Source organism: Poecilia reticulata, chromosome 8 (assembly GCF_904066995.2).
Source record: "Poecilia reticulata chromosome 8, P_reticulata-male-v2, whole genome shotgun sequence".
NCBI classification, from domain to species: Eukaryota; Metazoa; Chordata; class Actinopteri; order Cyprinodontiformes; family Poeciliidae; genus Poecilia; species Poecilia reticulata.
In genome coordinates, this window is record NC_088837.1 from 16,435,096 (window position 1) to 16,448,861 (window position 13,766).

The 13,766-nt window shown below is 42.0% G+C and overlaps 1 protein-coding gene across 4 annotated transcripts in view; it reads left to right on the forward strand.

Moving 5' to 3' along the window:
* LOC103468816 (protein sidekick-2-like) overlaps window positions 1-12,187 on the forward strand; it is a 105,936-nt gene extending 93,749 nt beyond the window's left edge. For 2 of the 4 annotated variants that reach the window (XM_008416144.3, XM_017306307.2), the window contains 10 exons: window positions 1-94; window positions 217-273; window positions 768-869; window positions 982-1,097; window positions 1,181-1,367; window positions 3,509-3,646; window positions 4,234-4,416; window positions 4,528-4,653; window positions 4,728-4,892; window positions 5,234-5,750. The exon at window positions 1-94 is cut by the window's left edge and continues 42 nt beyond it. In XM_008416144.3, the coding sequence (XP_008414366.2) occupies window positions 1-94; window positions 217-273; window positions 768-869; window positions 982-1,097; window positions 1,181-1,367; window positions 3,509-3,646; window positions 4,234-4,416; window positions 4,528-4,653; window positions 4,728-4,892; window positions 5,234-5,388 (1,323 nt within the window). In that variant the 3' untranslated portion in view covers window positions 5,389-5,750. Of the gene's footprint in view, window positions 95-216; window positions 274-767; window positions 870-981; window positions 1,098-1,180; window positions 1,368-3,508; window positions 3,647-4,233; window positions 4,417-4,527; window positions 4,654-4,727; window positions 4,893-5,233; window positions 5,751-6,147; window positions 6,293-9,632; window positions 9,763-11,011 lie in introns of those variants that run through there. The other 2 variants (XM_017306305.2, XM_081610068.1) reach the window with 2 other exon arrangements.
* The last annotated feature ends 1,579 nt before the right edge of the window (window positions 12,188-13,766 follow it).

Sequence of the window (13,766 nt, forward strand, 5' to 3'; positions counted from 1 at the left end):
AGAGTCAGGTACAGGGAGTTGCACTACGATCGCCTTCGCAGCTTCTCTGTCCGCACAGTAAACAGTCCTTCTGCAAGCTGGGCTGATTTCACATGTAAGCTCTAATAATATTACTGACATGCTTTTTTGCATCTGTCTTTTTAAAAAAGATAAATAATAATAATGATTAAATTCTCGTATCTCCCAATATTTCCTATTTTGCGTCCGACCTCCCAGCTCCATACAGCATCAGAAACTTGACAGAATCCTCTTTAACCCAGTATGAACTCGACAGTAAGTCTTACATTGCCCCTTGTGGATTTCCCATCACTGTCCTTTAGCTTAAATACCATTTAGTGAATATTATTCCCACAAAGTCGTGGATTTGTGTTATTTACAGCAATAGTCAGCAGCATCCTCCCACTCAGCTGTAGCCACCGCTTTTTCTTATTTATGTGTGTGTGTGTGTGTGTGTGTGTGTGTGTGTGTGTGTGGGTGTGTGTGTGTGTGTATGTGTGTGAGACTTTAATCTCTGCCAGCTGCCCTGTCATTATTTCAGCATGGTTTCCTTCTTTTTAATCACTGGCAAGTCTTCCCACATGCTTCCACGTCTTTTGATCAGTTTGCATTATATTTCTGAACCGCTGTGCTCTCTGTGTTGGGTGTGATCTTATCTCGCCGTGGCATTTGTGTGAATGGGTGTTTCTCCTGGATTTTTATTTTCAGTTTTTTGCTTTTTCATCTCTAAGTCCTCGATTACAATGCCGCATTGCATTCTTCCATGTTAGACTTGAACAAACACAAGCGCTACGAGATCCGACTCAGCGTGTATAATGCGGTTGGGGAGGGTCCAAGCAGTGCACCGCAGGAAGTGTTTGTCGGAGAGGCGGGTAGGGTTAATTTCTCAGTTTGCACCCAGTTTTACTTCCAGTTATTATTCCTCAGGTTTTAAACAAACAAAAGCAGCTTATCGTTGAACGTTTTCTCCCTTTTTCCCTCCAGTCCCAACCGCTCCTCCTCAAAACGTGGTGGTCCAGTCTTCAACAGCTACTCAGCTGGACGTTACCTGGGACCCGCCTCCTCTGGATGCTCAGAACGGAGACATACAGGGTTACAAGGTATCAGGATTGCGTGCGCTTTCAATTATGCCTCCAGTATTTGTCTGTCCCGCAAAAAAGCCATGCGATGACTCTGTCCGCAGATCTACTTCTGGGAGTTTCAGCTCCAGAACGAGACGGAGCGCCTGCGAACTCTGTTCCTGCCAGAGCTCGGGGTGAAGCTTAAAAACCTGACAGGCTACACCACCTACATGATCAGCGTGGCAGCCTTCAATGCTGCAGGGGATGGGCCACGCTCCCTGCCCACCAGAGGGCGCACTCAGCAAGCAGGTGCAAATGCGGATAAGATTATTCAATAGACCACCGGCATTTATTTTGGTGCCAAGCCTTTTTTTTTTTCAGCACCCTGCTCCACTTTGCAGCCTCATACGTTTCCAACCCAATGCTAACTTTGCAAATGTTTTTTGCACTCAGTGATACCCCACTCTCCAGATCTAGACACTGTGTAGGGTTCTCATGTGGGTTATATGATGTAGTCCCAGAAGAAGCCTATAAAGAGAATAATAGATGACTTTAAAGTCAGTTCATGGGAGTTTTTGAGTTTCTGGAACTCTGCAAACTCAGCCACTGCTTGAATTCAGCAGGAAGCTTTATGCTATTATTTTTTTAAGCAGTTTAGTGTCGTCTCTTGAGGAATAGCATGAGAGATCAGAGGCTTTTTGCCTATTATTTCAGGGCACTCCACAGTGAGGAACAGTAGAGTAACATGAAAAAAGGACTATCAAGAATGATGGGTGCTGATTAGATTCTGGCCACAATTTTACGTCTTTGCTTAGAAGCAAGTTAGATTCCCTCCTGTGGGGTTTCAGCAAAAAAAAAAAAAGAGAATGTTTACAGTCAGAATGATTCTTTTGTGCCCTTTGAAAGTTATGACATTCATAAAGGTTAGAAAGTGCTGAGAACTTTAAAACACTGTCTGGAATTTTGGCTCTTTTCACCACTGAGGACTGGGAACACAGCCAATACAAGCTTTTGTGATCTTTCATTCCTTATGCTGAATTGCGGCTAAATCCTGACACTCAGCTGAATCGGGGTTGGCTCAGCAGGCAGAATTCTCACAGCTCTTCTTCAAGGTCGGAGGCTGATTTTCTAAGCCGCAGTCGACTTTTTCCAGTCACAGACTCCTTTATCCAGATGATAAATCAATATGCTTAATCTAGTAGAATACCTTAAGAGAAACAACAGCTGAATATTTTCTGCTGTTCTTGTGTCTCTTTGTTTCGTCTCGTGGTGTTTTCAGTCTTCCCTTCGGTGCAATTCAACTTCTTTTCATTATAAATAAAGTCGTGTTGCTGTTTAAAATGCTTAAAGCAAACGGAGAGACTTGTTTAAAGTAATAAGTCCTTAATGATAAATTACATGAAAAATAATCAAAATTTGTTTTTGCGATGCCATCAATTACATGTTATGAAAATATATATGTACTTTGGAATGGCTTACATTTGTTCAGAGAACAGTGCGATACTTTTGCAACACTTGTGAAGGTATTCTTTTTCGTTTTTTTGTCTCATTCCATCCACAAACCCAAATCTGATGGAATATGGTGGTTTTCAAAATGCTTTACAGATAAAAAAAAAAAATCTCAGTAGGACTCTGTGGAACTTGACTGCATGCTGAGGATACAAATCAGCCATTTTATTCAAACGTGTTGGATGAGGGAAACATCTGACAACTGTAGGACAACAGGGCTCCAGAAACAATAGTTGGACATGTCTGATCTAAACAATTTCATTGTAGCTCCAGTTGTGTGTTTGAAGTCATTGTCCTGGTCGAAGGTGTTCTTTGAAAACATGCTTTTTTCCAAGTATTACCCTGAATCTTACTTCATTTATTTTTCCAATCAGCAAAGCATCCCCACAGCATGATGTTTCCATTGTTTTTTTGTTTTTGTTTTTTTTTCATTTTTGGTACAAATTGAATGTTAGATATTTTAAGCTTAGGTTATTGCCTTATAACCTAACTTTGGTTTAAACTGTATCCATAGCCTCAGTTGCCTTTTTCCTTTCTATTTTCCTCTTAACAGGCCTTTCATTCCTTCCCAGAATGGCTGTATTTATGCAGAGCTTAAATTATACACAAGTGGACTATTTACTGATTAAGTTACGTTTTAATGGAATTGGTCTTTCTCGGTTTTATTTTAAGGCCTTGGAGGAAAGGGACTGAATACGAATTACCTCCACACTTTTCAAATTTGAAAAGAAAAACGGCAACCATCTCTTCTTTTCCTCCCACTGTGCACTATTTTGTGTTCGTTTTATGACTTCAAATTGAAATTGAAGTAAATTAGGTGAGAGTTTATGGGAGCGACATGACGAAATATGGAAAAGTTGAATTGACTGGAATCCTTTTGAGAGTCACTGTAGTCTAATGAGGGATCTGACTGTAATTACATTTTATCCTTCTGTCAAAAGCACCCACTGCTCCCAGCTACATCCACTTCAGCGAGCTGACCACAACTTCGGTGAACGTGTCCTGGGGGGAGCCGAAGCAGGCCAACGGCATCATCGAAGGCTACCGTCTGGTTTATGAGCCCTGCACTCCAGTCGACGGTGAGGAAAATCCGCCTGTAGCCTGACAACGTTCCTCTTCTCTTGACATTCCTCAGATGACTCTCTCAGGCAGTGATTTACAACCTCTCCTCTCTTAACCATTTTCGTTTTTAAATCATGCTGCTTAAGCTTGTGTTCTAATTTGTTGCAGATGGGTATAGACCCTGCAGTAACGTATAAGGCAAGGCTGATAAATTACGCTGGAATGCTCTTGTGTGCCTCTCTACAGCTTCCTCTTTTACTGCGAGAAACATGGTTAATAGCTGGCTAAGTGTTGTTTCCTTGACCAGATTGTCAAATAATTGAGAGCAGACTAGGAAAGCCGAACTAAAGCTGCTGTCGTCCCTTGGGTAGTGAGCACAAAGTGAAGCAAGCAAAGCAATAAACACATAAATATCTCTTGGTCTGTTTCTCTCTTGACAACTAAAGAGCTACTGGAAATAAAACATTTTTCTGCTTTCCATGCAAATACTCTTGTCCCTGGTTGCCTTTTTGGTCTTGTGTAACTATTTCTGATCTTTGCTCAAAGCTTGGTTTTCTGTGATTTGTTGAAAGCAGTATCTAGAGTCTTAGTGTTTCCTGTACAGACTCCTCTCCTCGCACTCCAGGTGTCAGTAAGATAGTGACGGTGGATGTAAAGGGCAGCTCTCCTCTGTGGATGAAGATCAAAGACCTGGCAGACGGCGTCACTTACAACTACCGCATTCGGGCTAAAACGCTCACGTACGGCCCTGAAGTGGAGGCCAACATCACTACCGGTCCTGGCGAAGGTATTGTCCGATAAGGCTGCTATGTATCGCCGGTTTCTCTCTCTCATGTCAAGCAATAAAGCCTTTGAAGAACATCTGTGACGTGATGCCCGGCTATTTTTACCTCCTAAGGAGCCCCCGGTCCTCCTGGAGAGCCATTTATTTCACGATATGGCTCTGCCCTCACTCTGCATTGGACAAGTGGAGATCAAGGCCGTGCGCCCATTACGCGATACGTGATTGAGGCCAGACCTTCTGGTGAGCGACCACACCTTCCTGAGTCTGTGCGATGCGCCACCGGTTTCTGTAAACATGTCTTTTTGCCCAAACAGATGAAGGATTGTGGGATATTCTTATTAAAGACATTCCCAAAGAAGTGACATCATACACGCTCAATCTGGAAATGCTTCGAGAAGGGGTCACCTATGACTTTCGAGTAATTGCGGTCAACGATTATGGCTATGGCTCCCCCAGTGCCCCGTCCCCTTCCATATCAGGTAAATTCTGCTTAAAACTGCACCTATCAGTCAATGGTTTTTGGCCAACATTCCTGTACTAAAATATTCTAGTGTTACCTAGATAATTTCTTAATTTGAGCGAATTTGGGGTGTTTATTAGTTGTATTTCATAATCATCAAAACTAATAGAAAATTATGTTTGAACCACATCATATTGTTTTTTAACATAATATGATTTTCAGCTGTTAGTTTGATTTACTGGAAGAAATTGTCAGTGATACTGTTTTTTTTCTCTTTTTTTTAACTAAACCTGTGCATTTTATTGGGTCTACTTGAATGTTTTTGCTTCTCAATGGTTGTTTTGTTTTTGTTTTTTTCAGCCCAGAAAGTGTCTCCTTTCTACGAGGAGTGGTGGTTCTTGGTCGTTATTGCTCTGGTCGGCCTCATCTTCATCCTCCTCCTTGTTTTCATCCTCATTATCCGAGGCCAGAGTAAAAAGTACACCAAGAAAACGGACGGTAGGAAATGCAGCTGACCGCCACGCATTCATTGTGCTCATGCAACTTAAGCCGCGGGGCGGAATTGGTCTTCATCTTGGACAAGTCTACAGAGAAACGGAAGCTTAATGATTCACCGGCTGAAGTCTATTTTATAGAACAAGAGTGCGGAGGCACTCACAATTAAACCCATTATGTTGATTTTCCTACATTGTCTGGCTGACAACAGAAACATGAGAGTAAAGGTTATCGGTAAGGGAGCTGAAGTAGACAAATATTATTGTCCGACTTGAACTGCAGCGAGGATCAATAACACGACAAATGGCTTGGCAGCGGCTTAATGCCGGGGCCATTAATTAGATGGAGAGTAATTGTAAAACTACAGCACCAGTAGCTCCTATGCCATCGCATCAAGAGGGAAATTTGCGCAATTGTCAATTATCCTAATTGACACAACTGTTCTAAGAAACCCAGTTTATCTGCATTGGTAATTACGTATGGTAATTATGCCATAATAAAGCTTATTTCTTTAAATAATCTAGTCGTCCATGTAGTTAGTAGTGCATGTGGACAGAATCATTAGAATTTGTGTCTTACTGTGGATGATCTGTTTAACTAAAGTTAATTATTATCTAATAATGTTATCCTTTTTTTAGCTTTTTTTTGCATATCTTACAAAAGAATAGAAGTGATTCGTAAAATTGCTTGTTTTGAAAAAATATATGAGTAGCATATTTCCTTTGGAGAGTTCATCCCAACGCAAACAAAGTGTCATCTTCATAAAAAAAATCTTCTAGGCAACCACTCAAACTGCACCTCGCTTCCTCTGACCCATGGAGAGATGGTACGTCTGGATGAAGGACGCTTCCCTGCCCTGGAGCTCAACAACAGACGCCTTTCTGGGAAAAACTCATTCTGCCGCAAAAACGGCATCTACACCCGGTAAGCTGTTTTTTCTCTGTTGAAATAACCTAAATCCTCATATTTATAAGAGCACTTTTCAACTGTGTTAAGGGTTTGTAGCTTCCACTAAGTGCTCATTTGTATGTTTACAGTGAAGAAACAGGTTAAAAAGATCGATGGAAAGAACACAGCCAAAAGACAGCCAAGAACTTTGCTGAAAGTTAATGAATTATGCCACGTATACAATGCAAAACAGGGGCATTTGTTCTTAACACAATGGCCACCCAAAAAGAAAGTAGTGAGGAAAGGCTCCAGTGTGCATCAGCTGGGAGGCTGGAAGGCTAGCAAGTCATTTAAAAGCATTCATTTGGACTACTGGAAAACATGTGGAGAACTTTATAACAGCGGTCAGTTTGTACTGACAGAGGAGAGATAAGTTAAAAACATGGTTAACACAACACATTTTTTCACAACAGCCACAGTCGACTCGGTATTCTGGATGCCGACTCTTGCATAGTGACCTGTCATCACATTAGAGTGGATTGTGTCATGCATGTGTGCCTTGGGTTACTATGTCCTTTGAAGCCAGGTTTCAAATTTTTCTAATCATCCTGGCGCAAAAAGTGTTTCTATCAGTGAATGTTTTGTGTGAACGAACATAATTCTGTCCTGTTAGTAAAATTACTTTCAACTAAGGCAGGGGTGCCCAAAGTCGGTCCACGAGGTCCGGCATCCTGCATGTTTTAGTTCTCTCCCTGGTTTTACACACCTGCATCAAATGATGGCTCATTAGAAGGCCTAAGAGGAACACTGACTTGCTGAGGAGGTTGTTACAACCACCAGGGAGAGAACTAAAACATGCAGGATGCCAGCCCTAGAGGCACCCCTGAACTAAGGTGTTTTCATAAGTTAGGAATGTGCACCCATATCCTTTTTATGTTCTATCCAAAAACATTCGACATTATCCCATTGACTTACAGTTTTCCTGCAAGTCAAGAAAACCGTTTACTGCTTACAGCAGATGCACATTCCAAGCGACATGTCATCACCCATACATGGTAAATGGTGATTCTGTTTTAAACAGATGTGGAAGTCTCTCTTGTTTCAGTAAATCCAGTTTTTAAAACTATGTCACGGTTTCTAAATGGAATAGTTTGGCTCGGAAACATAACACATGTCGTGTTGCACCATTCAATTAACAACCTTTATACCTTTTTTTTTTTTTTTAAATTTGCACTTCTCAAACTTAATACATTTTTTCCCCCTCTTTTTCTTATGCATAGTCAGTTTCACTTGGAATACTGATAAGAATTTATATTGTACCTCTGTGTGCTGTCAGTCTGAGCCTCCTTCCTCTCTTCTCATTTATATTCAGTGTTTTGGGAAGCAGCAAGCTATACAGGGGAACAGCACAATGCCAGCCGATCAGCATTCAACAGCATCTGCCTATGCTCTTTGTCTGCCCATCTCTGCTTGAGACAAAGAGTGCTTTTGGGTCAGAGCTGCTTATTTTCCCTTGGCCTTTAGCCTTTGCTGCAGCGCTGTGAGAGTTATCCCAACATAAACTACTGTCAGCAGGACTTTGGTGCTCCGGCAGTTTGGTAATGTTTAGTTAAACATTTGATAAGAGGGGTTTCGCAGACTCTGCAGCATGAGGAGGTTGAGTAGAGGCATCGGGTCATGGTCAGACGGTTGACCTTTGTTACAGCCTAACAGTCTGCATCTTGTCACCGCAAATGCACAAATCAGATAAAACAGTTGCACTTGCGCACATTAGTGTGCACATTATCGTGGAATGTAGTGGCCAGTGCATTCAAATGCAGGTTAATATGCCATGTTCTCCTTGATCGTGGAGGCCAGAAAAGGGGATCAAAGGGATTCAGGATGCTCCCACTCACGAGGCTGAATCTTTTTGATGTCTGAAACTCGTCTGAGTCCGCCCTCGCACATCCATCCTCTCCAACCTGAAGGAGATCTATACGTGTTTGTTGTTTTAACAGTTTCAAGGCCGTTAAAAGGAAGCAGTAATGTCGCTTCTGCTTGTGTAACGCAGCACATTTCAAGATTTATCTGAGAAATTGTCAAGGTTGTCTGCTTTGTGCATTAATATTTCACTTTACATCACAGTTTGTTTGTCTCTTCTAACCCCACTTTCAACATTTTCCATTTAAATGTTTGTTTTTGTACCACTGGTACTTTAAGCAAGCCAAGAAAACTCTTGTCTCAAAGGGAAGGTTATTATTTACCTTTTTGAGAACCTTCACACATTCTACTGAGGTCTTAGTGGACGATTCAGGCAAAACAATAAGAGTAGTAGAGGTTGTCTTTATTGCTTGTTTGGCATAATTCCCATTTTAATCTCGCTGACGTAGCTCAGTTAAGTGAAGGTAGTGGCCCATTTCAACTTTCTTATGGTCCAGGTCAATTTTAGACCTTATGCACAGGAGCAGTCATTACTTCAGAAGAAATGAAAAAAACGATTACATCTGGATGCTTCTCTTTCTTCAGTTCATGAACATAATGACTGGATCCAGCAGAAATGAAGGAGTCTTTTCTTACTTTACTTGGTTTTTCATTATTGAGCTTTTCTACAGGAACTCTGCATCGCTGACTCATTTTTTTCAAATCATTCAGGTTGAATAACTACAAAATGACATGCGTGAGCAAGTGAATAGTCTTTTGTGAAGGATTCTGTTTGGGGGTCTGTGAAGGTTTAAATTAGCTGAACATATCCTGTGCAGTGGCGCAAAAAGTGGGTATGCAGGGTATGCAACGCATAGGGGCGCAGCACCAGAGGGGGCGCCAAAACCCCGTCTGGAGGGGGCGGCGCGCCGATGATGTTTTCCCGTACACTAATGCGCGCCTTACGCTCCTTCACCTCGCGCACATAACGAGGTAAATGTAGCGAGTTTTAACCTTCACGTTAAAGGTTAAAACTCGGGGGGGGGGGGGGGGGGGGGGGGTTGGGGGGGCGCCGATCTATGTTTTTGCATCCACCTGAATAATGTGTAGTTGCGCCACTGATCCTGTGCTAACTTAAAACTGATCGACTCCAGCGATTTGAATTACGTCATCTGTCTTGAACGTTCTGTTAAGGGCTTCCAAGAATATGCATTGTTCTGCTCATTCTCTGAAATAGTTGATCATTTTCCCTTTTATAGTTTGCGACACTATTTTGAGTCTCTCATTATTGTGCGTTTTTTTAAAAACATTCAAAGCTGAAAACTGAAAACCAGATGTCCTGTGTGGCGCTGTGAAGAGGGTGAAAAGGACTTTTCTTTTTAAAGTAGTTTGCTCACATTTGCTTCAGAGTCTTATTTTAGCTGTAAAATCACACACTCAGTGTTTCATCTGTGCTCTTCTTCCCCAATCTCCTTAGGTCTCCTCCAAGACCCAGTCCTGGAAGCCTGCACTACTCGGATGAGGATGTCAGCACTAAATATAATGACCTGATCCCGGCGGAAAGCAGCAGCTTGACTGAAAAACCCTCTGAGGTTTCTGACTCTCAGGTTGGTGGCAACTCTGGCTTACAGTCTGTAACAGGAAGCGGACGGGTATTAAAAAGTAAAAAATTCGGCTCTATCGGCTTCTCAAAGTGACAAATTTCTCCGGGGGAAAGTTGTAACCTTTTCAAAAAAGATTATTTTACCTCACTTTGCTATAGTTAAAAAGCAGACAGTTTTATGACCGCGGGCCAGTGTTTCCTGCAATAAATTAAAGCAATTTTGCCTGACAATCCGCCTCAAGTGGATCATCTGGAAATTAAGTATTCCCTATTAGCATATCCGAGTCACTGCTGACATCTCTGAATCTTTTATTACTGACTTTTCAGGAAAGAAAACGGTGCTCAGCTACTGCATGTGTCCCCTGTGTGCTAAAATGTCTTCCAAACTAATTAGTGTTTCTCTAGCAGGTATTCATTTATTAATTTAGCTGGCCCCAGCTCATTACGGGGTGTGCGGAATTGGTAAACAGATGAGGGTTTAATCTGATAAGAGGAACTGAAAGGTGGAAAAGGCAAAAAGAGCTGTTCCGAGCGTCGTCCGCACCTCCGCTCATTTATCTGCTACCTGCAGTCAAAACATTGTTCGAGCCGAACAAACAGTGTTCTCCCCGGAGACACAACCTGGTGTTATTCTTTTTCCTCTGCATAGCCTCCCACTGTTTACCAGTCACTTGTCCAAACAAATGGTCCTTCGACATCTGCTAGGCTGCAGTATCTCAACGGACTAGCGCACGAGTAAGCGTTTGTCACGCACGCAAAGTCTTAACGTTCTCTTCAAGAGTAATTTGCTGTCCTTTTTTTTCTTTTTCTTTTTTTTTTTTTGCCGTTTTTGTTTCTGAGCCAGTACGATAAAAGATTCACCCATACAGTCATTCATAACGTATGAGATTAATATTACGAGAAAGCTAGAAAGTAATCCTGTAAACAATATCTTTATCCAATTCCAGGATGCTCTTGTGTACACTTATCACGTCCGTGCTCCACGGAGCTATAGGTGAGCCGACTTGACGGATTCCTAATAGAAATGATGGTCTGCTCCTGTTGGATGTTCCAAGCCTTAATAGATTTACAGTTGTGAGTAGCGGTTTCCTGCTGTGCTGTGATTCAGCATTGTGTCTTTGTCAGCGAACAGCTCAGTAGTAGAAATAGAATTAGCCTCGATTATGAGTGGATGAAAATGTAGCTGTCAGGACTTTTTTTGTGTGTGTGCGTGTCTCGCTCTCTTCTGACGTTTGACTGTTGCGTTCTTGCAGGGAAGCGACAGCGAGTACGAGATGGATCAGAGCCGACAGAAGACCCACTCCTTCGTCAACCACTACATCAGCGACCCCACCTACTACAACTCCTGGCGGCGGCAGCAGAAAGGCGTCTCTCGTCCTCCTGCGTACGGCTACTCCCAGCCCGAGCCCCTCGTGGAACAGGAGACCCGCCCGCACCCACCGCCAGTGCCCCCTCTGCCTCCACTCCTTCCCCAGAGCGCTCCATCCCCGCAGCCCCAGTGCCAGGGCCCGGGCCAGGGCAATCTGTTCAGGCCCAAGGGAAGCCGGACTCCCACCCCCTCGCTGCTCTCCTCCGACCCCCCCAGCCAGCACAGCACCCTCTACCGGCCCCCCAGCAGCCTGGGCTGTGCCGCTCAGGCACCTACCGCGGGCTTCTCCTCCTTTGTTTGACACACAACTCTCCTCCTAGCATCCACCCTGAGGACAAGTCTTTGATTTTCTTTGTTGGTTTATTTATATTTTGCTTTTTTTTTGTTTTTTTCTTTTTTGTATATTTTGTTCTGTCTGAATGACAGAGTTTTTTGCTCAATATTAAGCATTGCAGGCATTTTAAATAGTGCTTTTCTCCTCTGTGAAGAGTGTGTAAGAATGACTGTGTTTAGCGCGTTTGTTTGGTTAATCTATGTATTCTGTATTTTCTGAAAAGACAATCATTCGAGAGGTTTTCTGCAACCATTAGGGTACATTTGATGGATCAACAATGTGAACAAGGAAAAACAGAACAGAGTTCTGAAGAAAAAGAGTCCTTGTTATAAAACTATTGTATATTTGTTTTTCATGAGAGCTTTATGAAGAAGAAGAAGAAAAAAAAACACCATAGATCCATATAGAGTATGGACCACATGGCTTATTGAAAATGGACAAACTAGCTTGGAAGGAGAAAGTACCGTCCGACTGAGGACAAAAACACAGTGAGGAATGGACTCTGATTTGGAGCGAGAGGCACTTGTGGTCATTGTTGCCCCCGGTTGCCTTCTTTGGGTTTCTCACTCCATCTAGTCACTGCTGGAGCTCCAGTTTATTGTTTACTGTATGTACTTGTCTCATATTGTTTACCAGATATTTATATCAATCAGCTTCAAGCTCAGACGTTCCGAACATCACTAGTGACAAATGCTATGAATCACATTAAAGCGTTGTGGCACCTTTTGTGATTGTCTGAGGATGCTGATTGTGGACTGGGGCTCAGTCCATCAACATGTCTATATGAGTCTTATAATACCGAGGGACCAGACCAAAGGATATTTTGAATCCACACGGATTATTTCCTCTTACAGCAGTCAAAGTCATAAAGAAAAACTCCCTTTCTTCAAGTTAAAACCATGAAAATGTCAAACTCTATTTTTTTCTTTTTTCAAAATAGCTCAGAATTTATCACATTGAAAGGATAGTTTGCTAACAGCAAGTTATCAGGCTCGCCAAAGATTTTCAATTAGGTTTAGGTCTGTGTTTTCCCTGAAGCATTCCAGATGAATATGCCTTGATTTAAACACTTCTATTTTAGCTCTGACTAAATGTTTCAAATTGTTGTTCGGCTGGAAGATGAACCTCCTACCCTCATGTGTCCAGAAGCACTGAACAAGCTTTCTTCCAACATAATACTTTTTCTAACAGGATACACAAATTATACGGTTTAACTCACAAGTTTACATACACAGGATAAAACGATGCGTGCACTGTTTTTGCACTTTCTTTTCTGAAAGTGAATCAGATAAAACACTTCTTGTTTTGGGTCGGTGAGAATTTGCTAAATGTCAACATAACAAAACCAAGCTTATGTCAGAGAGATTTATTTAATAATGTTTTCGAAACCCAAAGCTTGCTGTTTTCTGAGTTGTTCATGTTGCTACTAGGAAAATGTTAATGTGGTGTAATGTTGTTTCTTTGCATCACTTTTGCACAAGCCAGGTCTCCACAACAGCTCCACGGGACATTTCTGTGCTGGAATGGAACCCAACTGAATAAAACATGTTTGCAGTCTGGAGAAATAGCCCAAAAATATTCACTCTGAACAAAAATGCATCTCAGCAACGAAGGAAACAGTAGGATAGCTGTTCAAAACATATTCCTTTTTTAGGTTTTGTTCATAAATCATCGGAACATTATAGAACGTGATGGAATATTAATGAAGAATAATAAATTTGTTGGCAAATTAGTCAGGGGATTTGCACTGTTGACATATGAGAGGATTAGTGGAGCTTCATTGCCGCTGTGTAAACAATGGTTTTAAAGAAAATAGAAACCATATCAGACTTTCCAGACAGTCATTTTACAGGGTCAGCCGTCAGCGGACCCTTTTTGCATGGACGGGGAAAATAAAGCGATTACTGACACTTGATCCCACAGTGCAGGAGTGACCTGATTCTCTCAGCAACAGCGGAGAAATGATTCAGACGCACGAGGAGCACGAGTTCCAGGGGAAGAGTTGGAAGAGGAGCCAGATCTGGTGCAAGCATGCTGAAAATTAGGACAGGTGTTTGTGTAATCTCCTTACTTCAGGCCAAAAAACATTGATTTTAAACATGACGGGGAGAAATCATGCAGATGGGGTTAGCATGAGTCTATTCTAGAGAAATGTTCATCCTGATCTTGTTTTTTTCACTTTATCATACAGTGAATTGCAACAAAAGAGAAGCTTTTATATTCTCAGAAGACAGGGTAGTTATTCATAAATAATTGATTAGTTATCATGGAGAGGGATTTATGTTCTAGTTGTTAAACCAGAAAG